The following is a 25,479-nucleotide window of genomic DNA, read 5'->3' on the forward strand; positions in this document are numbered from 1 at the left end:
AGCTACTCTAAATTCCTCCGCTTTTAATTTAACACTTTCCTTCACCTCCTTCGTTATCCACGGCTTATTACCTCTCCTCCTACTGTCCTTTTTGACCATCGGAATAAATTTCCGCTGAGCACCAAGAAAGATCTCCTTAAAGATCCTCCACTGCTCCTTGGCAGACCCTCCCTCCAACGCGCTCCCCCAGTCAACATTCGCCAATTCTTCTCTCATCCTACCGTACTCCCCTCTATTCAAACAAAGTACGCGTGTCTGGGAACCCACTTTCTCCTCCTCCATCTTCACCACAAACTCCACCATACAATGATCACTCTCCCCAAGAGAATCCTTCACCGCAAGGTCCCTAATTCTACCTGCCTCATTACATAGCACGAGATCCAAGATAGCTCTCTCCCTCGTCGGCTCCAACACGCACTGTTCCAGGAAACTATCCCGGCAGCATTCCAAGAACTCCTCCTCGAGCCCACCGCGTCCAACATGGGTCGACCAAGGAGGAGCAACACTCAAAGACTGTGCTTCTAAATAAACCTGTTGGACTTTAATCTGGTGTTGTGAGACTTCTTACTCCGTGTGAAACCAGATCCATGGTAATGTGGTTGAACCTTAACTGCTCTCTCTCTTAATTAAGCCACTTAATTAAATGACAGTTAGGGATGGACAACAAATGATTGTCTGGCCAACAAAGCCCACCATCCCATGAAAGAAATAAAAGAAAATTAGTTGCTTCCAGTAATTCCTGTTATAAATTAGGTTTCCTGAATTTTCTTCATTAAACAATGTGAATTTCTTACTTAGTGTAACTTTCTGCATCATGTGTTGGAATAAATAGTGATGCAGGTATTAATATAGTGATGAGATTGATTTTAAAGTTATTTATTATTATCTGTGATTTAGAAAATCCTCCAAATCCAAAATCTAGAACATCCAAAATGCTGGTCATTAAGAAGGTCCTCAAAGAAGAACCAATACTACCAGGATATCCTCTGACAGGGGGATCTCATCCCCAGCCTGTGAAGAATGGGACAGGACCCAGTGTATATAAGGGATTGGTACCTAAGGCTGCTGGTCCTCAAACAAAGGTAAATTGAGACATTATCTCTATGGTTAGTAACATTGCTCAATTAATTTACCATATCAAAAGTTCCTAAGTCTCCTTATTCTAAATGTACGGAACCATTTCCACTTCAGATGTAAAAGCAAAGTACCATGGGTGTTGGAGATCTGAAATAAAAACAGAAAACGTTGGAAAAACTCGATTGGTCTGGCAGCATCAGTGGAGAGACAAAAATGAGGGTAGAATTTCCCAACCCTACCAACGGAGGATATTGTGGTGGGTGGGAGTGGAAAATTCAGAGAAATCAAAAATCTGATTTCCGTGGGCAGAAAATCAGCTTGGAATTTTATCCTCATCACTTCACGGCTGATCCATGTCGGGGATATCATTTGCATGCATTAGCATGTCATGAATGTTCATTACAGATGCAACTTGCCGGAATCCTGTTCCCCCTCCCAGGCCAGTGAGAAATCAAACTGATCTAATTCACATTCGAAAATTAGTGGCATGCAGCTGTCGGCCTCACTTTGCTCTTGACTTTGAGACGAGGGTAACATTTAAAGCCCATTTGCATAGTGCTGCTTCTGTTTCTCAACAATGGCATTACAGTACCACATTGAGGGTAGGATTGGTTTGCTTTTGTACTCTGAGGACAACACTGAAGTGTGCAGCAGTTCTCGTGCAGGGCTACACTCCGAAACAGATCAGCATTATGACCTGGGTGAGGGCAGGTTGGGAAGTGCAGGATAACGGAGACATGAGTATTGTGGGGTTGGTTGATGATAGGAGGCAGAGGGCACATGAGAGATGGATTGTACAGAGACTCATGGAAGTTGGGGTGGGGACAGTGGTGGAAAAGTGAGACTGTTCTGATCAACCATGAAGAATGGGAGAGTTAGAAGGACAGTCATAGTCCCTGGTCTGGGGACCAAGCAATTGAACTAAGATTAAAGGCAGCCCTGGGGCTTTGTGAGGGATTAAGTGCTGCCCAGGCCATGCTGCAGGGCTGTGCATGGTATACATGTAGTCCTACACTGGGGCAGTTGGGGGTCCACAATGCCTGTGCACTCAATTAGGATACTGCATAGCTTGGTATGCAGTGTGTTCATTGGAAACATAGAAACTAGGAGCTTGACCCTGCTCTGTCATTCAATATGATCATGGCTGATCCTTGATCTCCATGCTGTATTTGATTCCATTTCATAACTGTACACCACTACAAACAGTGTTTATGTTGTGACTCCCTCGCAGAAAACATCAATGTAGTTTGTGACAAATGTGTTTTTCAGAAAATGACCCTGAGCCTAACCTAGAACGATGAATCCATGCAGTACATGTCTCTGTGCTGATGGAGGTTACAAGTAGATCCTTATCTCCCCTCCTGAGGTGGCTTGGAGTTTATGTTGCTATAGTCTGTCTGACCTGTTGCTGCCGAAGAGAGCAAAGATTGATTCAGTTCTTGAACAGGCTGACTACAGCATTGCATATCATTCACTGTGAATGTGAAGATGTGATGAACTGAGGAGGGCTATCCATACCAGCTTGCTGGGAAAGACTGATCTCGCCTTCATCACAGAAGTGACCTCTGTCCTCCCCTGCCAACTTGAAGGCATCCTCCTTGAATTTGGCCATCTCTCCTCCAATCTGGAATCTTTCCCTCTTGGGGGCAAGCTTGACAAATGGATGTAATGTGATCAGAAGGGGTTGAGTAGGGGTTGCATGCTTACTATATGTGCCGAGCCATCCCCAGTAAGGGCTGAGAATGGACTTTGTGCAGCATTCCAAGTATGGAGAAGTTGAGTAGGTCATGCCTGTACACGAGCAGTGGCTTACTGAGACCTTTGGGATTCTCAGGAGGCTGACAGAGTGGATGCTGAAGGGTTGTTTCCCATTCTGGGAGAGTTGAGGACCAGTGGGCATAATCTCAAGAGTCAGAGGTCGTCCATTTAAGACACAGATGAGAATTTCTTTTGAAGGTTGTGATTCTGTAGAATTCTTTACCACAGAGGACTGGAGAGGCTGACGCATTAAGCATGTTCAAACCTATGATTTTTAATCCAGGGTTATGGAGATGAGACAAGAAAATGGAGTTGAGAATTATCACATCAGATCAACCACAATCTCATTGAATGGCAGAGCACACTCAATGGGCTGAATGGCCTACTTTTGCTCCCATGTTTTATGGTCTCGTCACGTAACAGATGAGATGCTGTTGATGTGATACATCCTGGCGTACCCTTTCTGATGTTGAGATCCCTGAACATTCTAACACTTGAGTGCATGATGCCACTGAGTCTGAGATTGGAGTGAGTTGTAGGTTGACTTACCCTAATGGAGCAGGTAAGAGCATTCGTCCTGTTCCTGCACTGCTTGGTGTTTCTTGGACAGGTGCTTGACCAACTGACCTCAACCCTCTCCTAAGCCAGCAAGGTAGAGGACATCACAATGCCAGTGGACTCCATGGATGAGGGACTCAAGGGAGTCATTGCTGAACATTGAGGCAACTTTTTCTTGGGTGCAGCCATATGAACAGACTTCCTGCACACAGCTAGGATAGAGGGCGTGAATGTGCAGGTTTGCCCCACCATGTAATTTAAAGAAGTAATCGCTGATGCGTAATTAATTAGCTTCCCAATGTGATAGTGGGTATGAGTTTCTGCCCTGCTCCCCTTAGGAAACTTGTGAAACCTGCCCACCATTGCACTTAGCTCTGGGTGGAATTTTTCATTTTGAAGACCAACGTTTTGAGTCCAATATGAATTTATTTATTAGTATCATAAGTAGACTCACATGAACACTGCAATGACGTTACCGTGAAAATCCCCCAGTTGCCATGCTCCGGGACCTGTTTGGGTACAATGAGGGAGAATTTAGTGTGCAGGATGTGATGTGTTTTGTGCTGTTTAAAAAGGAGGGTTGGGAGTTGGGGGCAGGGAGGAGTGGGTAGGTAATACAAAAGAAAAGTTTGGAGCTAGGATAGGGGGCAGGGAGATTAAATTACAAAGATATTATTGAACACAAGGCAAAGGGACTGGTAATAGTAACAAGATGAAAGGCACAAACTGAAATCTTGTCATAGAGAAGAACAGAACTACTTCAAGGTAATAATCCCTGGAAGAGTTGACAATGAATTAAATGCTAAGATAAAATGCATCACATTCCAATCTCTCATCATTTCCAAAGAGGAATCATGTTGAAGTTGTTCACTCTTTCTCCACAATGCTGCTAGACCTGATGAGTTTTTTCCAGAATTTGTCTCTTTTCAGATCTGCAATATTTTGCTTCTCTTTTAGGACTGCCTGCTATGAAGTTCTGCTTTTCTCATTGACAGGATTTCCGTTTCTCTCCTTCATCTTTTGCGACTATCATTGCCACATCTTTTATCTTGTTTCACAACACCTTTGCCATTTAATCTCCCCTGTCCTGTGAGCTATTCCTGACTTTTTTTGTAGCACCTATCTCAACACCCTCCACCACCTTTTAACCAGCACAAAACCCCATCACATTCCAGCCTGTCTTGACTGACAAAGAAGAGTCATGTTGGACTTAATGTGTCTTTTTCTTCAAAATGCTGCCAGACTTGTTGAGCTTTTTGGTTACCTTGTCTTTATTTTAGTTGGCCTGAAAGGGTTGATGTTTTCTTTACGACAGGAAGTTGATGGGAGAATTAGAGGTATATGCAACCATGATAGTGAATAACCAGGGGTGAGTTCTTTTAGCAGGAAGGCCAATAATCAGCTAACGTAGATTTAATATGATTGATAGAAGGATTGAAGGGGCGTTAAGGAGAAATTCTCCCACCTAGAGGATGATACGGGTTTCAAATTCGATGGTAGAGGGAGAAACCCTAGTGCATTTAAATTACTTGGATTTGTACATCTTGGGTTACATGTGAGAGAAAGAAATGCAATGTGGGTGTTGCTAGCAAGACCAGAGTTTATTGCAGTTGAGAAGGTGGTGGTCAGCTGTCTTCGTGAGCTGCTGTGGTCCATGTGGTGAAGGTACTTTCACAGTGCTGCTGTTGGCAAATTCCAGAATTATGACCGATGATAGAAGGGTGATACATTTCTAAGAATGGTGTATGATTTGGAGGGAAGTTTAGAGACTGTACTGATTTGATGTACTTGAATAGATGACAGACATTCAATAATTCATGTTTTCTCGTTGCTGGCAGAAGTTGCAATCACTGGATTTGTAATCTCTCTTCCCCATTTGGGTACCAATAAAATTCCAAAATGTAGTATAATTTGCTGCTGATTTGAAATTCTGGTTCATTACCTGTAACACTGTATCCCAGTGGGAAATATTGCCTATACTATACCTACCACATTTCTGAATTAAAATCATTTTGCTACCTTCCACCATATCTGCTAAAACATACGCTTCTAATTATGTCATAGAAAATCTTAAGAACACAACATAAGAAATAGGAGCAGGAGTAGGCCATCTAGCCCTTTGAGCCTGCCCTGCCATTCAATAAAATCATGGCTGATCTGAAGTGGCTCAGTTCCACTTTCCCACTTTCTCCCCATAACCCTTAATTCCCTTGTCTGTCAAAAACCTATCTACCTGTGTCTTAAATATATTTAGCGAGGTAGCCTCCACCACTTCAACGGGCAGAGAATTCCAGCGATTCACCACCCTTTGAGTGAAGAAGTTCCTCCTCAACTGTTCTAAACTGCCTCCCCCTTATCTTGAGGCTGTGCCCTCTAGTCCTGCTGTCCTTTGAGCGGGAAGAATCTCTCTACCTCTACCCTATCCATCCCTTTCATTATCTTATACGTCTCTATAAGGTCCCCCCTCATCCTTCCGAGTACAGACCCAGTCTATTTAGTCTCTCTTCATAGTCTAACCCCTTCATCTCTGGTATCAGCCTAGTGAACCTCATCTGCACTCCCTCCAAGGCCAAAATATCCTTGCGCAAGTGTGGCGACCAAAACTGCACACAGTACTCCAGCTGCGGCCTCACCAGTGCCCTGTACAGTTGCAGCAAGACCTCTCTGCTTTTATATTCTATCCCCCTCGCTATAAAGGCCAGCATCCCATTCGCCTTCTTGATCACCTGCTGCACCTGCAGACTGGGTTTTTGCGACTCATGCACAAGGACCCCCAGGTCCCTCTGCACTGTAGCATGCTGCAGCTTTTTGCCCTTTAAATAGTAATCCCTCCTACTATTATTTCTGCCAAAGTGGATAACCTCACACTTGCTAACATTATACTCCACCTGCCAGGTCCTCGCCCACTCGCTCAGCCTATCCAGATCCCTCTGCAGACTTTCCACACCGTCCGCACAATTTGCTGTTCCACTCATCTTTGTGTCATCGGCAAATTTCGTCACCCGACACTCAGCCCCCTCCTTCAGATCATCTATATAAATAGCTGATTTGAGAAAAATCAATCAAATATGTGTAGTTTGTTAAAATTGGATTAACAAATACAAAACTGAAATTTGGCTTGGTAATTTGAATGATGACCAGAAAGCTGCTGAATTTTACTATTCTATGAATCCCTTGGTTTGAATGTAGCCATAAATTGTTTAAAAACATTTAACCTATATTTAAACAAAAAACACCTGTGCGTTTCTCTTTCCCCTTTCTTGTTATCTCTTTCAAATTCTCTTCCTCCTTGGCCCTTCTATTTGGATTGACGTGTTTCTTTCCTTAGCTTGCCTGACTTCAGTGTCCCGTCCCCTTCCTGCATTTAATGATTCTACTTGCAAATTGCATACCATTCACTATTGATCTGTTTCGTTTAGCCTGCACAGTGGAAAGGCTCAGCAAAAGAGAACAAGCATGGGACTCCATTTGTCAGCTTCAATGCTCTCCTAAAACCTGTACCTCAGACTTTCAGTTCATCACCAAACTCTTTAAAGGAGGTATAATTTTTATGCATTAATTAATTATTTAAACAATTCTATGTGTTCAATTTTAAATGTGTTTTAATCTTTTAAATTCCATTTGTGCTCTCAGTTCTGTGCAAGCACTTGGCATTCAAAATCAACTACAAGTCAAGTATCCATTATCCGAATCTGAGGACCAATTATTTTTCAGATTTCAGACAGTTTCAGTTTTTGATTAATGCAGAAAGGGTAAAGCCTACTTACATTGCAGTAGCCTAAGCCCAGTCAATGACGAGAAGTAAGACCTATCACTAAATAATAGAGTACGTGTCATATGTTCTCACCCATAACCCTATCTGCTATGCTGCTAGTAGAAGAGAGTTTAGAATATTAATATGCAGTCATAGAGGTTTACAGCATGGAAACAGGCCCTTCCGCCCAACTTGTCCAAGCTGCCCTTTTTTAAAGCCCTGAGCTAATCCCAATTGCCCGCATTTGGCTCACATCTCTCTATACCCATCTTCGCCTTGTAACTATCTAAATGCTTTTTAAAAGACAAAATTGTACCTGCCTCTATTACTACCTCTGGCAGTCTGTTCCACAGTCACACTCTATGAAAAAATTGCCCCTCTGGATATTTTTCTATCTCTTCCCCTCTCACCTTAAACCTATGCCCTCTAGTTTTAGACTCCCATACCTTTGGGAAAAGACATTGACTATCTACCTCATCTGTGCCCCTTGTTATTTTATTAGATCTCTATAAGGTCACCCCTCAACCTTGTATGCTCCAGAGAAAAAAGTCCCAGTCTATCCATCTTCTCCTCATAACTCAAATCATCAAGTCCCAGTAGCATCCTAGTAAATTTTTTTCTGCACTCTTTTTCTAGTTTAATATCCTTTCTGTAATAGGGTGACCAGAACTGCTTACAGTATTCCAGTGTGTCCTTGTCTTGTACAACTTAAAGACGTCCTAACTTCTGTATTCAATGTTCTGACCGATGAAGCGAAGCATGCCGAATGCTGCCTTCACCATTCTGTCCACCTGTGACTCTGTTTTTGAGGAACTATGAACATGTACCCCAGATCTTTGTTCTGTAACTCTCTCCAATGCCCTACCATTACCTGAGTAAGTCCTGTCCTGGTTCAATCTACCAAAATACATCATCTCGCATTTGTCTAAATTAAACTCCATCTGCCGTTTGTCAACTCACTGGCCCAATTGATCAAGATCCCATTGCAATCGGAGATAACTTTCTTCACTGTCCACTATGCCATCTATCTTGATGTCATCTGCAAACTTATTAACCATGCCTCCTATATTCTCATCCAAATCATTAATATAAGTGACAAATAACAGAGGACCCAGCACTGATCCCTGAGGTACACCACTGCACAGGCCTCCAGTTTGAAAAGCAACCCTCTGCAACCACAGAAGCCAATTTTGTATCCATTTAGATACCTCACCCTGGATCCCGTGAGATTTGACCTTGTGCAATAACCTACCATGTGGTATCTTGTCAAAGGCCTTGCCAAAGTCCATGTAGCCAACATCAACTGCATTGCCCTCATCTACCTTCTTGGTTACCCCTTCAAAAAACTCAAATCAAATTTGAGACATGATTTTTCACTCTCAAAGCCATGCTGACTGTCCCTAATCAGTCCTTGCATTTCTAAATGCCTGTAGATCCTGTCTCTCAAAATACCTTCCAACAACTTAGCCACCACAGACAAGCAATTAGACCTCCTGAGCTAAAGATTGGGTGCGGTTGGCGAAGTTCATGTCAGCTCAGGTCAGGGGTTTCCCTGCTAAAGGTCAGTGAGGTTCCAAAAATTGCACTTTTAAATGTGGATTTACAGATAAAGGATACTTGACCTGTAATTTTTAGAAGTTAATCAACTGATCTTTGTTTGTATTGGATTTAGTGGGGTCTGGCTCAATGTGAGTCGTCTTGAAAACAACAACCATAACTTTGCTTAAACTAGCCTCTGGGACAGCTGCTTTTGGAAAACAAAACTCCTGGAGGATCGTTTTGATGAATGCAACATAATTTGCTTTGGGTTTTGCCCTTGGCTGTGATAGATGTGTGCATTGGAACCCCGTTGAACCCAATATAAAACTAGTTTTCTGTTCATGACAGACCCGTGCCATTTTTGTTAGTGTTTTTGCTGCTCTAAATATTTTTTTGAGCTGTCGGTGTGCTAAAACAAAAGTAACTGATCTGTTATGACATTCTGCCGTTGTGGCCAGCGAAAGTACTTCCTCCTTTTGCTTTATTGTATGAAAATTCAAATGGAGCACTTGTTTGAAAGTACATGTGCACTTGAGAATTTATGCCAAATAGGATGTTTTAAAAGAAACAATTTTATGAAATGTAAATCTCTGCTGGTGCACAGCTTTTATAACGTGCAAGTTTCCTCATAGAAATAGTGAAAAAAATATATTTTCTGTCCCAATTTATGAACTGCCCAAGGATGTTTTTTTTTAAAACAGGAGCTTTATTATGAAGTGTTGTATAAATGTAGCTTAAATTACTGGATTTATTTTCAGCAGGTATTAACCAGTAGAAAGAAAAGATCTAAACTTTGGACTAAAATAAGTTATAGTTTTTACCATTGCAATGATCCTTCACGCTCAGGGCAGGAATTTGAATGACAAATGTAACATACTATGACAGTCTTGTTAACTCATGTTGACTCAATAATTTTCAACCATTCCTTATTACTTAAAATTGAGGGAAAATGAATGTGCACAGATTTTTCTTGATATGCATCAGCAAAATGTACTTTTTATATAGGTCAGTTTAGTAGGGCACAAAAAGTAGCTACTGTATTTTTGCATTAGTTTTTTAATAAGCTACATTGGACCGTAACTGCTGAGCTCCCCAGCGTACTTTTTAGAGGGTGGGGATACTCAAAGATGTGCTGGGGAATGCCCTTCATAAGTTCCCAGATAAGTTTATACAGCAATTGCCAGGAACTGCAATCTTCTCCTGGCAATTACCCAGCACTGGGAACTGTCCAAAAAATATGATTTTAAATAGCAAACTTTGGATGCTTCCAACTAGGTTGCAATTACGGTTTCCCAGAAAGAAATTAGAATTAATATTTCTTCTAACTTCTGGGTAACTGCTCTACAGATCCATGTCAACCCTCCCACTCCATGGCACTCCCAACACCCTCCTTGAATCTTTGTTTTATGATAATTTTGTATAGATATACGTTTTCCCTCTTAGCATTCATCACTTATGGTTTACAAATAGAGGTAACGTGTTTCTCAAGTCAGCACATTGGTGTTGCATTAATTCATAAGCCCTATCCATATTATAATTGTCTTTTTAAATTTAAAGCCTAATTTTTCCTAACTATGGTGATGCCACTTTTAGAAATGTGCAAATATGTCACAACTTGTATACCAAGTTGTGATTAGATCCTATCAGCTTCTGCTTCCTACTGATGTTTTATTTGTATTTGTGACGTTTTTCCGCTGTTTTGAATGTGTTCCTGTTAGCTGAGTCAATTGCACATGTAAAGATCTATCAGTAAGTTGTCACATGTTGAATGTACTCGGTATTATTTTTGAATTAATGATTCGATTTATTTAAATAGAGTAGTCGCTCCAATTCTTCTTCACCGATTGATATAGCAAGTCAACCTCGTATGTTGAAACTGACACGCATGCGCTCTGACAAGAAAAGTGAGTTTCTGAAGACTTTGAAACAGGACAAATCTGGTGAAGGCTATCTTGACGATGGAGACAATATAGATAAAGAAAAGGTAACACTGGCCAGATCATGTTCTTTTGGTATAATTTGATATTGTTTCTTTTACTTTTTTGCAGTATTGCATGTTTTTTTTGGTATTGTTATTTAACAATGATTTAAATGTATCCTGTTTGTTATTACTGTATGTGTATCTTTCTTTAGGTTATCAGATATTTTTAGGGGTGGCATGGTAGCACAGTGGCTAGCACTACTACCTCTCAGCATCAGAGACCTGGGTTTCTGCCTCAGATGACTTGTTTGTTTGTGTAGAGTTTGTACGTTCTCCCCATGTCTGTGTGGGTTTCTTCCCACACTCCAGAGATGTGCAGGTTAGGCCGTGATGAATTGTCCCTTGATGTTAGGGGATTAGCAGGATAAGAACATAAGAAATAAGAGCAGGAGTAGGCCATCTAGCCCTTCAAGCCTGCCCTGCCATTCAACAAGATCATGGCTGATCTGAAGTGGATCAGTTCCACTTTCCCGCTTTCTCCCCATAACCTTTTAATTCCCTTGCCTATCAGAAACCTATCTATTCGTGACTTAAATATATTCAGTGAGGTAGCTTCCACCACTTCAATGGGCAGAGAATTCCAGAGACTCACCATTGTTTGAGTAAAGAAGTTCCCCCTCAACTCCTGATTAAACTGCCCCCCCCACCCCCATTTTGAGGCTGTGCCCTCCAGTCCTGCTATCCTTTCTAAGCAGGAAGAACCTCTCTACCTCTACCCTATCTATCCCCTTCATTACCTTATGTCTCTAACATCCCCCTCAGTCTTCTAAACTCCAACGAGTACAGACCCAGTCTATTCAATCTCTCCTCATAGGCTAACCCCTTCATCTCTGGTATCAGCCTATTGAACATTCTCTGCACTCCCTCCAAGGCCAATATATCCTTCTGCAAATGTGGCGACCAGAAGTGCACACAGTACTCCAGTTGCGGCCTCACCAGTACCCTGTACAGTTGCAGCAAGACCTCCCTGCTTGTATGTTCTATCCCCCTCGCTGTAAAGGCCAACATTGCATTCGCCTTCTTGATCACCTGCTGCACCTGCAGACTGGGTTTTTGCGGCTCGTGCACAAGGACCCCCAGGTCCCTCTGCACTGTAGCATGCTGCAGCTTTTTGCCCTTTTAAATAATAATCCCTCCTACTATTATTTCTGCCAAAGTGGATAACCTCACACTTGCTAACATTATACTTCATCTGCCAGGTCCTCGCCCACTCACTCAGCCTATCCAGATCTCTCTGCAGACTTACCACGCCTTTCACGCAGTCTGCTTTTCCACTCGTCTCCGTGTCATCAGCAAATTTCGTTACCCTACACTCAGCCCTCTCCTCCAGATCATCTATGTAAATGGTAAACAGTTGAGGCCCTAGCACCGATCCCTGCAGCACTCCACTAGTCACCAACTACCAACCAGAGTAGCACCCATTGATTCCAACTCTCTGCTTCCTATTAGACAACCAATCCTCTATCCACGCTAACACCTTACTCCCAACTCCGTGCACCCTCACCTTTTGCAGCAGCCTTTTGTGAGGCACCTTATCAAACGCCTTCTGGAAATCTGAAAATGCCATATCCACCGGATCCCCTCTGTCTACCGCACTAGTCACATCCTCATAGAACTCCAATAAATTCGTTAAACACGATTTCTCCTTCACGAATCCGTGCTGTCTGCTTAATCAAACCGTTCTTTTCTAGGTGTTTCGCTATTTCTTCTTTGACGGATTCTGGCATTTTTCCAACTACGGACGTTAAACTAACCGGCCTATAATTCCCTGCCTTTTGTCTGTTACCTTTTTTAAACAGTGGCGTAACATGAGCCATTTTCCAGTCTTCTGGCACTTCCCCTGAGTTGAGTGAATTTTGATAAATAATTACTAAGGCATCCGCTATCACCTCAGCCATTTCTTTCAGAACCCTGGGATGCATTCCATCCGGTCCTGGGGACTTGTCTACCTTCAGTCCTGTTAGTCTATCAAGCACTACCTCTCTAGTAACAGTAATTGCATTAAGGACCTCATCTCCTACCATCCTTCTATCTTTAATATTTGGCAAGCTATTTGTGTCCTCCTTCGTGAAGACTGACACAAAAACTTATTTAAAGCCTCAGCCATTTCCTCGTCACCCACCGCTAAATCCCCCTTCTCGTCCTCGAAGGGTCCGACGTTCACTTTAGCCAGTCTCCTCTTTATATATTTGTAAAAACTTTTACTATCATTTTTTATATTTAGAGCTAGTTTAGCTTCATACTCTATCTTTCCTTTCTTTATCACCTTCTTCGTCATTCTTTGTTTTTTAAATCTTGCCCAATCTTCTAATCGCCCACTATTTTTAGCCGCTCTGAACGCATCCACTTTTAATTTAGTACTCTCCTTTTATTTCCTTCGATAACCACGGCTGGTTATCTCTCCTCCTACAGTTCTTCTTTACCGTCGGAATATATTTCTGCTGAGTACTGCAAAAGATCTCCTTAAAAATCCTCCACTGTTCATAGAACATAGAACACTACAGCGCAGAACAGGCCCTTCGGCCCATGATGTTGCGCCGACCAGTTAAAAAACAATGACCCACTAACCTAAACCAATCCCTTTTCGTCCATAAACCTATCCACGGATCTCTTAAACGCCCCCAAACTAGGCGCATTTACAACTACAACTGTTCCTCAGCCGTCCCACCAACCAATCTGCACCCCCAATCTACAGTCACCAATTCTGCCCTCATCTTATCATACACCCCTCTGTTCAAACAGAGGACACAGGTTCGGGACCCTACTTTCTCATCCTCTATCTGCATCAGAAATTCAACCATTCTATGATCACTCGTCCCAAGAGGATCCCTATAGGTTCTACAATCCATGTCAAATGTTTGTATCAAAATACATGGGGTTACGGGGATAGGGCCTGGGCGATATCGTCAGTGCAGGCACGATGGGCCGAATGGCCTCGTGCACTGCAGGAATTCTGTGACTTAATGGGTGCTTGCTGACCAAACTCTTGTTGTTTTCTAACTTATCCTGAGAAGCAATCTGGCCATATTTTGTAATGTTTTAGTTCCCCCAGTTATAGGTTCACAAGATAAAGGACAACAAAGATGCACACATTTGACATAGATTGTAGCACCTATGGCCAAGTATTGGAAATGCTGCCTTGTTTGTTTATGTGGGGAGTACAATGTTTGAATGATCCCATTAATTTGTAGTGAACTACAAAGGGAGAGTGAAAACTATCAAAAGAATGTGCCATTTTGGAAAAATAAGTGGCTATTGGCCTAGAAGTTCCAATAGTAGTGATGATGCAAAGTTGGTGTTTACTGTCATTATCATGTATAATTGACAAGAACCCCATGCATCCAGTTAAATGCCAGAAATTTATGATCTGCTTCATAGGGGTGTTGATGCAGTCTTCATAGATGGCAGTTCACTGATTTTTGTGTTGATTGTGTGAACTTCATGGGTGGGGTTCACCCCGCAAAATTACAAGTGCCGAATTCACATAAAAACTAGAGTAAATGCCGCTTTTTTGTGGGATTTTCAAAATGAATCTCCCCACCCCTGGTGGCCAGCCCCGATCACTGGTCCTGCCCTTGGCACTGCCTAATGCCTGGAGGGTAGTTCCAAGGTGTCCCTTGCGCAGTGCCCTCTCTCCCCGCACCCCATACCCCATCTCTTGGGGGACCTCCATGTCCTCCCTTCACTGTAGCAGGGTCAAGCTGCCAGCTCCCTGCGAATGGAGAGCTGCCCCAGTCCTTTTACACTCTATTCTCACTGTAAGGAACCATTGAAAATGTTAAGCCATTTACATTGAAGTGCAACTGAATTTTCAATGGCACACTAAGTCATGATGACTGATCAACGTCTTTGGTCCTGAAAACACATTTTGCAAGTATAGAGCATTATTTTCTTCAATATCATTTTAAAATTCACATCTATATTTTACTTTACAAAGTTTGTTTGGCATTTCAGCATTTACCTTAATTTCACATTTGTGTTCCAATTTTTATTTTGTTTTCTGTAAAATGATTGAGAAGTGGATTATAATATCTGCCTTTTAATTTCTGGTTTACTGTCCATGAGAATTCTTCAATTTGATTGGCTGGTTAGTTTGCTTGATGCTTGCCCTGTTGCTGGATGTCCCAGTTCCTTATAGGTGGCAGCAGATTTTGTCCTATCAGAATAAAATAAACTGATGCTGTACAGCCTGCTAAATCTTTATGGGTGGCTTTTCTAGAGATCAGCAGAGAATGCTATCCTTGTATGGTTGATTTGTGAAAAATAAAGGGGCAGGATGAGTTGATAATGTGATACATAAAGCATATGGGTTCACCTTTTTTTAAAGAGGCATGGAGCATGAATGCAGAAAGATCCTACTGGTTAGACAAATAAGCTGAAGCATTGTGGACAATTCTGGGCATTTCAGGAAATATATAAAGGGTTCATTCAGTAGGTTCACCAGGATGTTCGCAGAGATGAGGAATTTCAGTTATGTGGAGAGATTTTAAAAGTTAGCATTATTCTCCTTAGAGCAGTGAAGAATAGGAGGTAACAATAGATACTTTCAAGGGCATGAGAGATTTTGATGAGATTAATCATTGGAACCTGTTCCCAATGGTGAGTAGCTCAATAACCAGAAGCCATGGATATAAAATAACTGGCATAACATCCAGATGGCTTTTCAGGTAAATTATCGGGACCTGGAATGCTCCATCTGAAAAGATGGTCAGAGCTGATTCGATGAATAATTTTAAGTGAACTGGACAGGTACTTGAGGATTAAGAATTTTGAGAGTTAAGGATAAAAAGCAGTGGTGTGATATTAAGTACAACTGCTGGTTGAAAGGGTATGACTGGTTAAATAGCCTCTTATACAATGAGTTCCAATGATTCCATTGATGTTGTTGAATCGGTAATATATAAAAGTATTTGTATGACAGTTCTGATGAGGTTGTGTAATTGCACCTTGCAACTTGAGCAATATATTTAGTTCCAATTACCATAGCACAAGAAGACACCCAAGCTTTGGAAGAAGTGCAGAGAAAGATTACAGGACTGATCTTTAATATTAGTCAGTTATTAGAAAAGGATTGAACAATTTAACTTAACAGTCCCAAAAGAAGGTAAATGAAAAAGTATATAAGGCACCAAGTCGAAAAGAAAGTTGAAACTGGAACACAAGTTAAATAGTGTTTGCAGAACAAAGGAACTTGAGTAAAAATTGCTACCAGTCACATTCAGGAATAATTTGTGTACAGTGATTTAATTCCTGAAATGGACGTCCAAATATGGTAATGGAGATAAAATAAGAGGCCGATGATGCGATCTTGGAATTTGAATGGAACAATCTGCTACATGGCCTTTTAAATTGCCCTAGTCAGTACAGTACAGTGATGGCAATGTAATGCAGAATCCTGCATTCATGATCCAGCAAGGTAAAGTTCACATTCCACCATGGAACTATGAGCATCTAGATTTAGTGTTTTTAAGTAATTAATACAAAGCTGATATCTCTATTCCTCAGGTTTTATTTAAAAAAAAATGAAAATGACTAAGAATCTATTGTCATTGCAATTAATTCACTAATATGATTTTAGAGCATGGCTAACTCTTGTGATGGGCCTAAATGTGACCCAAATCCTACTCCAACATTGTTCCTCAACTGTGTTCTGAAATTTCCTGGGAAACCATTCAGCTATGTCAAGTTACTACTAATAGTTCTTGAAACAAACTCAGCACCTTCTAAAGGCAACTACAGATGGATAATGAAATATTGGCTATGCTAGTGACACTGGCATTTCAAGAATTAGTTTTATTTTAAATATCTTTTGGGCTTCCCAGAGTTTGAGATTTTGTAAACCATCTGATTTCATAGTTAAATCAATCGATTCTTAGTCTTACTAAGTTAAATTAGATCACTTTGCCCAACTAACGTGAAATAACGATGATAAATGCTGGAAATATTTGCCAAGTCTGGCAGAAAGAAATGTTTCAAATGTGGGACTTTTCATCAGAATTGGAAAAAAAAATAGAAACGTAAAAGGTTTTGAACAAGTGGAAGAAAGGGTGAGAAAAAGAACAAAAAGGCAGTTAGGAGAAACAAAATAAAAAACATTCCAGGTGAAAGGCAAGGAGGAGTTATAACTGGACATGTCAATAAGCAAAACATATCCAGGGGAGCCGTGCCTGGCAGGATCTTGAATTGCTGCCATCTGAAATCAAAGAGAAGAAAAAAGAAAATTAGAAAATACAAACCAACAAAGAGGAAACAAAATAGGGGAAGAGGTTATGATCTATAATTGTTGAACTCGATGCTGAGTCTGGAAGGCTTTTCAGTGACCATAAGATGTCCAAGCAGAAGTGGATCATTTGGCCTATAGAGTACTCCAACATTCAATGAAATCATGACGGGATGCCCAGTTGAGCTTCATTGGAACACTGTAGGAGGCCAGGTTCGGAGAGGTTGGAGTAGCCGCAAGATTGCATGTGCAGTATTACATGGATAAATGTGAAATTATCCACTTTGGTAGCAAAAAGAGGAAGGCAGATTATTATCTGAATGTGCAACGAGATGTGGGTGTCCTCGTACACTGGTCGCTGCAAGTAAGCATGCAGGTGCAGCAGGCAGTAAATAGAGCAAATGGTATGTCGACTTTCATAATGAAAGCATTCGAGTATAGGAGCAGGGATGTCTTGCTGTAGTTATACAGGGCCTGTTAAGACCACACCTGAAATATTGTGTGCAGTCCCCTTGCTATGGAGGGAGTGCAGAGAAAGTTTACCAGACTGATTCCTGGGACAGTGGGACTGAAGTATGAGGAGAGGTTGCGTTGGTTAGGATTATAAAAGAATCATTGAAACCTGTAAAATTCCAGCAGAACCACAGGTTAGAAACATGAAGGATGTTCCTGATAGTAAGACTATCCAGAACCAGGGGTCACAATCTAAAGTGGAGGTTAACCATTTATCACTAAGATGAGGAGAAATTTCTTCCACCAGAGAGTGGTGAGCCTGTAGAATTCACTACCACAGCAAGCAGTTGAGGCCAAAATATTGTGGGGGCAATTTTACCTTCTTGCCCAGCCAGTCGGTGAGTGGGGTGAGCTGGTTTACACCCGATTTCTTGCCTTTTGCAATCTTACTGGGCCCACATTCCTGGTGATACCAGCTGTGTGCCCAAAAAGGATAAGTGTTTAGTAGCAAAACATTACTATCAAATAGAATTTTACTATATTAGTGAGACCAGGACAAAATCGTCTGGGCTCAGTTGTCTTAGTGGCCTTGCTGGTGAGGATCTTCACCTGCAAGGATCATGATGGTCCCCAATCAACAGAGACCTGTTGTGATGGCTTCAATGGTAGGACCAGAGGCTATAGAGTCTCCTACCTCCCTCCTTCCCCACCCACCCATTGCTGACCCTCAGGAGATTGGGGGGGGGGGAAGAGGGCATCAGCCTCGGAAGCCAATGATAGCGGGGTGTGGGGCAATCCAAGGCAGTGACAGATCTCTTTCTGGTGAGCTTAGACCCTGTCCCCTCATCTTGCTGGTGGAAACAGATTTAGTAGGATCTTCTGACATAAGATTAGACTTGTGGCCTCGCGCAGAAAATGGATGTGAAGGCCCCTGTTTTCACACTTATTCGGGACTTGCATTTTTTTGGTAACGTTGCTGCCCTCTGTACATTTTCAAGAAGGAATTAGGTCTTGGGGTTAAAGGGTTCAAAGGATAAGGGAGACAGTGAAAGCTGGATGATCAGCCATGATCACAATGAATAGTCGAGCAGGTTCGAATGGTCTACTCCTGCTTGTATTTTCTATGATTCTGTGGATAATTAAAATAACTATGCCTACAGACTGGATAGTGATGTTTCACAAAGCATTCACCCATTCTGTATTCGATTGCCCCAACGTAGTGAAGATCACATCGTGAACTGTGAACACGTATACTAAATTGAAGTACGAGTAAATTGCTGCTTCTCAGGGAACGTTTAGGCATTGGATAATGTGAAGAGATGAGGTGAAAGGACGTGTATTGCATATCCTGCATTTACATGCAGCTGCTGTGGATTTGGAATATCGGAGTGACTGACGTGTAGATCAGGATTTAGCAGAAGGAACAGTGCTCTCTGAATTCTGAAATGGAAGTGGAAGGTGTGCTTGTTTGTAGCATTACCCAGGAAGTGATGGCAGAGGCTGATTTGTTGAATGCTGAGGCTGATGGGATGGAAAGGAGGACAAGAGAAATCTAGCCTTTTGTCTTTTGGACTTGCTGGGACCAACTTTTAATTTTGTTTTTTGTCAATGGGAATCGCATCTTTGTTACACATCTTTGTGATTTTCTAGGGTATTAATACCCTTTCTGTAATTAAATGGCTGGAATTGCATGCTGCTGGAGTTGAGCCAATACTATATATGGAAACAGTGTAACTTGTTTAGATTTGTAATCTTCTGCTCATATCACTAATTCCTTAATTGCATTTTTCACTTGTACATTTATTAGTAACCTGATAGCATTTACTAACCTGCAGCCTTATTCCACTTTTACCATTGTGCCATTTTTTTCCCGTTCTCTTCCTTTCCACTAACCCTATTCCCACATCTTTCTCCCTATTCTGAAATTATTTTCCCTATTGAGGTGTACTGATACTATAGGATGGGAGGGCCCCAGATGGAACCCTGTCTCAATAGACTATAAATTTTACTTTGAGGTTTGGATAAGCAAAGTCACAGCTGCCATTTAGCTTTTTACAAAAGAATTTGGCATTCATTAAACGTTACAGTACTCTACCCCATCCTTATGTTCACAGTGAGACCCACTTTTAAGGAATTGCCAAATAAACCTTATAGTATATTGTTTTTGGAAGTACATGGCCCTCTAAACCAACAGGCCAATTGTGATCAGACTTGTCTCACCCTGAAACCAAATGGCTGACACCACCCAGTACAACCTTTGTGGATTTCTTATCAAATCATCCTCTTCTTCCCCCAGCCCAAGATGCTGATTGCACTGTGAGCCAGCTGGTCTCACTGGAACTCTGGCTTCCATACAATGTCTTCCAACTCCACTCGTAAAGACACACCTTGGAATCTTCTCCCAAGCAGCTTTCTCTCGGATGCTTTCACCATTGATCCATTTCCAGGATTTCATTCTCTCCTTTCAGTATTCCTCTGCCTTGGATTATCACATGCATTCAAGCTTCCACACAATTTCCCAGGTATCCAGCCATGCCAACAGAACACCATGCTTAAAGTATCACCAACCTGAGGATTATTTCAGCCATCTGGCTTCTTAGTAGCTGACTTTACCAGTTCTGCACGTTTCAGCTCTATCTTTAAGTAGGAGCCTCTCACTGCCCCTTTCTTTAACTTGACCAATACCTTTTTCAATTTCTAGTTCCTTTTATCCCTTTGATTTCAGTCTTCCTGGGTCTCTTGCATTCCCTGGTTTCTAGAACAACTTATTCTTTAACCCCTGGGACTTGCTTTTTGACCTTACTCCATCATCCCGTCTCTCTGCTTCTGAGAGATCTGCCCCCTCTCCAGCTACTTAGTTCCAACAGCTACTGGGTCCAGCTTAAAACTAAATATAAAAAACCTTTTTAACTTAGTGGTCCCTGATTGCTAAGAAGCAGCTTGGTCTTGCTTTAATATCTTTTTAATTTTATGTCATGGACCCTTTAATCACAATGTAGGCACAGTTTGAAATGAAACCAAAACCCCCATACAAATAAACACCTTTTGTTTAACATGAATCTAACTAAAGTTTCAACCTTTTTTTTCTTTTACACAAAAACACATGACTAAACTCACCTAAATCTCTAACTTGTTTCTGATGTCCAAAGTATCAAATATAGATTACTTAAAACTACCTGTTTCCTGACATCGGCTGCAAATACTCTGTCAATGTGGCTGCACAGGACATGTATCTGAGCCCAAATTTCTTTTCTCAATGTCTAGAAATGTAGTCTCACTAGGGTGTTCATACCAGTTCATTCTCAGCTCATCCACTGTTGAAACTTTATCTACATTTTAGTTACCCTCAGCCAAAGATGTGTGGATTAGGTGGATTGGCCATGCTAAATTACCCCTAATATCATGGGGACTAGCTAGGGTAAATGCATGAGGCTATGGGGAAAAGGCCCAGGTGGGATTGTGGTCAGTGCAGACTTGATGGACCCAATAGCCTCCTTCTGCCTGTAGGATTTTACAAAGACTTAACTATCCTAGTGCTTTCTTGGCTGACCTCCATAAATTTGATGCCATCCAAATTCTTCTGCCTGTGTGCTAACACACAGCAAACATCATTCACCCGTTAACCCTGGTTATTCATGACCTACATTCGTGCCTGGTTACATCACACCTTGATTTTAAAATTCTCACCCTGTTTTCACATGGCTTCATGATCTGACCCTGCCCTATCTCTTTAGTTTACCACAACATAGAATCATAGAATCCAACAGTGCAGAAGGAGGCCATTTGGCTCGTCAAGTCTGTACCAACCACAATCCCACCCGGGCCCTATTCTGATAATCCCGTGCAATTACCCTAGCTAGCCCCCCTGACACACGAGGGCAATATGGCATGGCCAATCCATCTAACCCCCACATTTTTTGGAGGAAACTGGAGCACCTGGAGGAAACCCACGCAGACACAGGCATCGTGTGCAAACTCCACGCAAAACAGTGACCTGAGATGGAATTGTACCCAATCCTGGCACTGTGACACAGCAGGACTAACCACTGTGGCACCGTGCTGCCCGTGGAGATTTCCTCTGGAGATTTTGGAGACAACCTTTGGAGATTTTTGCACTCCTTTTAATTCCAACCACTTGAGCCTCCCACATTCTAATCCTTGCACCCTTGGTGGCTGTACCTTCAGTTGCCAAGGACTCAAGCTCTGGAATTTCCTCCCTATACCTCTCCATTCCTCCTTCATTTTCCTTCGCTAAGATACTTTAAAACTATCTCTTTCATAAAATTTCAGGTCACCTACCCTCATGTCTCGTGATGGTGTCATATTTTGTTTTATAATGCCTCTTTGAAATGTCTTGATGTTTATTACACTAATGACAAAATAGTAAGTTCACATCCTTCATGCTTACTATTGCAGCTCTGTGTTCCAAACTGAAGCCAGTTGTGGCAATCAGTGTTTCATTTAACAGCTGCCAGACCTGTACTAGCATACTGGATACCGGATTTTTCTTTTGCCCCTGTCACAAATCAGTGAAACTTTAAACTAAAAAATGTTGAGGTTTTATGATGCTCAATGTTTAATTTAGTAAATATCCTAATTGGCTAATATAATTTTAGTTTGAAATAACCCTAATTTAAACTATCTTTGTAATAGCATTTATTAGTGCTAATGAACTTTGAGGAAAAGTCAATGGCTGTGAATTTGCTTAGAGCGAGAACAGCTCAGAAAAGTTTTGGCATAATTGCTTGTTGGGAAATCAGGATGAGGGATGGATGGGAAGATTAAGTAAAAGGTGTGAGAAGAGTTTGCATAATTATGGAGTGCAATTTGTGAAAGGCTTTGTATATACCTTCCAGTTTGCCCTTGAAAGAGGCGAAATGTCCCCTTTGGAGGTTCCAGTTGCATCATTAATCCACATGAGGTAATAAGCCGTGGATAACGAAGGAGGTGAAGGAAAGTGTTAAATTAAAAGCGGAGGAATTTAGAGTAGCTAAGAGTAGTGGGTGAGAAGAGGATTGGGAGAGGTTTAAATGTCAACAAAGATTGACAAAGAAGTTGATAAAGAAGGGTAGGAGAAACTATGAAGCTGGGCTAGCGCTTAATATAAAAAAGGATAGCAAGAGTTTTTATAAATATATAAAAAGGAAGAGGCTGGCTAGGGTGAACGTTGGTCCTTTAGAGGATGAGAAAGGGGACAGGGATATGGCTAAGGTATTGAATAACTTTTTTGTTTCTGTCTTCACGGAGGAGGACGTGAATAATTTGCCGGGTGTTAGCGATGGAAAGGTGGTAGGACTGGAGGGTCTTAATGACATTACTGTTACTAGAGAGGCGGTGCTCGACAGACTGGAGGGACTGATTGTGGACAAGTCCCCAGGACCGGATGGAATGCATCCGAGGGTTCTGAAAGAAATGGCGGAGGTGATAGTGGATGCCTTGGTGGTTATTTTCCAGACGTCGCTGGATTCCGGGGAAGTGCCGGAAGATTGGAAAATGGCTAATGTTACGCCGTTGTTTAAGAAGGGTGCCAGGCAAAAGGCAGGGAATTATAGGCCGGTTAGTTTAAAGTCTGTTGTAGGTAAATTGTTAGAATCCGTCATCAAGGAGGAAATAGCGAGGCATCTTGAGGGGAATTGCTTGATAGAGCGGACGCAGCACGGTTTCATTAAAGGGAAGTCGTGTCTGACAAATTTACTGGAGTTCTATGAGGATGTGTCTAGGGCGGTGGATAGAGGAGAGCCGGTGGATGTGGTCTTTCTAGATTTTCAGAAGGTGTTTGACAAGGTACCTCACGAGGTTATTGCAGAAGGTCAGGGGACATGGAGTTGGGGGTAGGGTGTTAGCGTGGATAGAGGATTGGTTGTCAAATAGGCAGAGAGTGGGGGTCAATGGGTGCTATTCGGATTGGCGGATGGTGACTAGTGGAGTGCCCCAGGGGTCGGTGCTGGGGCCTCAGCTATTTACCATTTATATAGATGATCTGGAGGAGGGAACCAAGTGTATGGTGTCGAAATTTGCTGATGACACCAAGATTGGTGGAACGGCAAATTGTGCGGAGGGTGTGGAGAGTCTACAGAAGGATCTAGATAGGCTGGGCGAATGGGCCAGGAACTGGCAAATGGAATTTAATGTTGGCAAGTGCGAGGTGGTCCACTTTGGTAGGAATAATGGTAGGAAGGATTATTACTTACGTGGAGAAAAACTGCAACAGGCGACGGTGCAGAGGAACCTCGGGGTCCTTGTGCATGAGTCGCAAAAACCCAGCTTGCAGGTGCAGCAGGTGGTCAGGAAGGCAAATGGGATGCTGGCCTTCATAGTGAGGGGGATTGAATATAAAAGTAGGGAGGTCTTGCTGCGGCTGTATAGGGCATTGGTGAGGCCGCAGCTGGAGTACTGTGTGCAGTTTTGGGTGCCGTACTTACGCAAGGATATTTTGGCCTTGGAGGGAGTGCAGAGGAGGTTTACTAGGCTGATGCTGGAGTTGAGGGGGTTGAGCTTTGAGGAGAGGCTGAATAAACTAGGCTTGTACTCGTTAGAGTTTAGAAGAACGAGGGGAGATCTCATTGAGACGTATAAGATGATGAATGGGATGGATAGGATAGAGGTGGAGAGACTCTTTCCGCTCAAAGGATAGTAGGACTAGGGGGCACAGCCTCAAGATAAAGGGGGGACGGTTTAGAACGGAGTTGAGGAGGAACTTCTTCACTCAAAGGGTGGTGAATCTCTGGAATTCTCTGCCTGTTGAAGTGGTGGAGGCTACCTCGCTAAATATTTTTAAGACGCAGGTTGATGGGTTTTTGATAAGAGAGGGGATTAAGGGTTATGGGGAGAGGGCGGGAATGTGGAACTGAGCCACGACAGATCTTATTGAATGGCGGGGCAGGCTCGATGGGCTAGATTGCCTACTCCTGCTCCTATTTCTTATGTTCTTATTCAACTGTTTAAAACTTTAGTTTGCATCCCAGTAGCTTCGTATGGTGAGGTTATTGATGGAGAGGAATATGCAGCTAATTTCACAATTTATTGATGTGCTGCAGAGTGAAGTACATTTTATGTTGGGTTAGAGGGCCCTTCCTTCCTGTGATTCTGCCATTCTGTAAAAAAGAGCAGGATTTCTAAAAGCTCTCTACAGTGGAAAAGTGCTTTTGAAATGAAATCTTTTATAATGTAGGAAACATGTCAGTCGGTTTGCACAAGTAAGCTCCCACAAACAGCAATATGTTCTGTTTTAGTGATGTTGATTGAAGGCTAAATATTACACACTACATAGAATCATAGAATTCCTATAGTGCAAAAGGAGGCCATTCGGCCCACTGAGCCTATACCAACAACGATCCCATCCATCCCTATCCCCATAACCTCACGTACTTACCCTGCTAATCCTCCAAACCTACATATCTTTGGACACTGGGGGACAATTTATCATGGCCAGTCAACCTAACCCGCACACCTTTGGAGTGTGGGAGGAAACAAGAGCACCCAGAAGGAATCCACGCAGACACAGGGAGGATGTGCAAACTCCACACAATCACCTGAGACTGTAATTAAAGCCAGATCCCTGGCACTGAGAGGCAGCAGTGCCAAGTGCTGTGGGGCAGCAGTGCTAACCATGTGCCACCGAACACCAGAGAGAACGTTCCTGCTCTTCGAAACAGTAAGAAGTCTCACAACACCAAATTAAAGTCTAACAGGTTTATTTGGTTATAAAAGCCACTAGCTTTCGGAGTGCTGCTCCTTTATCAGGTGAGTGGGATTTCAGTTCTCAAACAGGGCATATAAAGACACAAACTCAATATCACAAAATAATAGTTGGAATTTGAGTCTTTACAGGTAATCAAGTCTGAAAGGCACAGATATGTGAGTGGAGAGAGGGTTAAGCACAGGTTATAGAGATGTGGATTGTCTCCAGCCAGGACAGTTAGTGAGATTTTGCAAGCCCAGGCATGTCATGGGGGTCACAGATTGTGTAACATGAACCCAAGATCCTGATTGAGGCTGTCCTCGTGTGCGGAACTTGGCTATCAGTCTCTGCTCAGCGACTCTGCGTTGTTGTGTCGTGAAGGCCACCTTGGAGAACGCTTACCCGAAGATGATTGCCCGTGACCGCTGAAGTGCTCCCCCATATGTAGAGAACATTCT

At 42.3% G+C, this 25,479-nt stretch overlaps 1 protein-coding gene across 2 annotated transcripts in view; it reads left to right on the forward strand.

The window, feature by feature from the left end:
- Positions 1–25,479, forward strand: part of LOC145341291 (vasculin-like) — a 92,392-nt gene that overhangs the window by 48,740 nt on the left and 18,173 nt on the right. For both annotated transcript variants that reach the window (XR_013886347.1, XM_080186216.1), the window contains exons 7-9: positions 898–1,082; positions 6,813–6,932; positions 10,503–10,670. Coding sequence is in view for 1 of the 2 variants with exons in the window: in XM_080186216.1 (XP_080042342.1) it covers positions 898–1,082; positions 6,813–6,932; positions 10,503–10,670 (473 nt within the window). In the remaining variant the exon portion in view is untranslated. The remainder of the gene's footprint in view (positions 1–897; positions 1,083–6,812; positions 6,933–10,502; positions 10,671–25,479) is intronic.

Source organism: Carcharhinus amblyrhynchos, chromosome 1, assembly GCF_965287045.1.
Source record: "Carcharhinus amblyrhynchos chromosome 1, sCarAmb.v2.hapA, whole genome shotgun sequence".
Taxonomy (NCBI): Eukaryota; Metazoa; Chordata; class Chondrichthyes; order Carcharhiniformes; family Carcharhinidae; genus Carcharhinus; species Carcharhinus amblyrhynchos.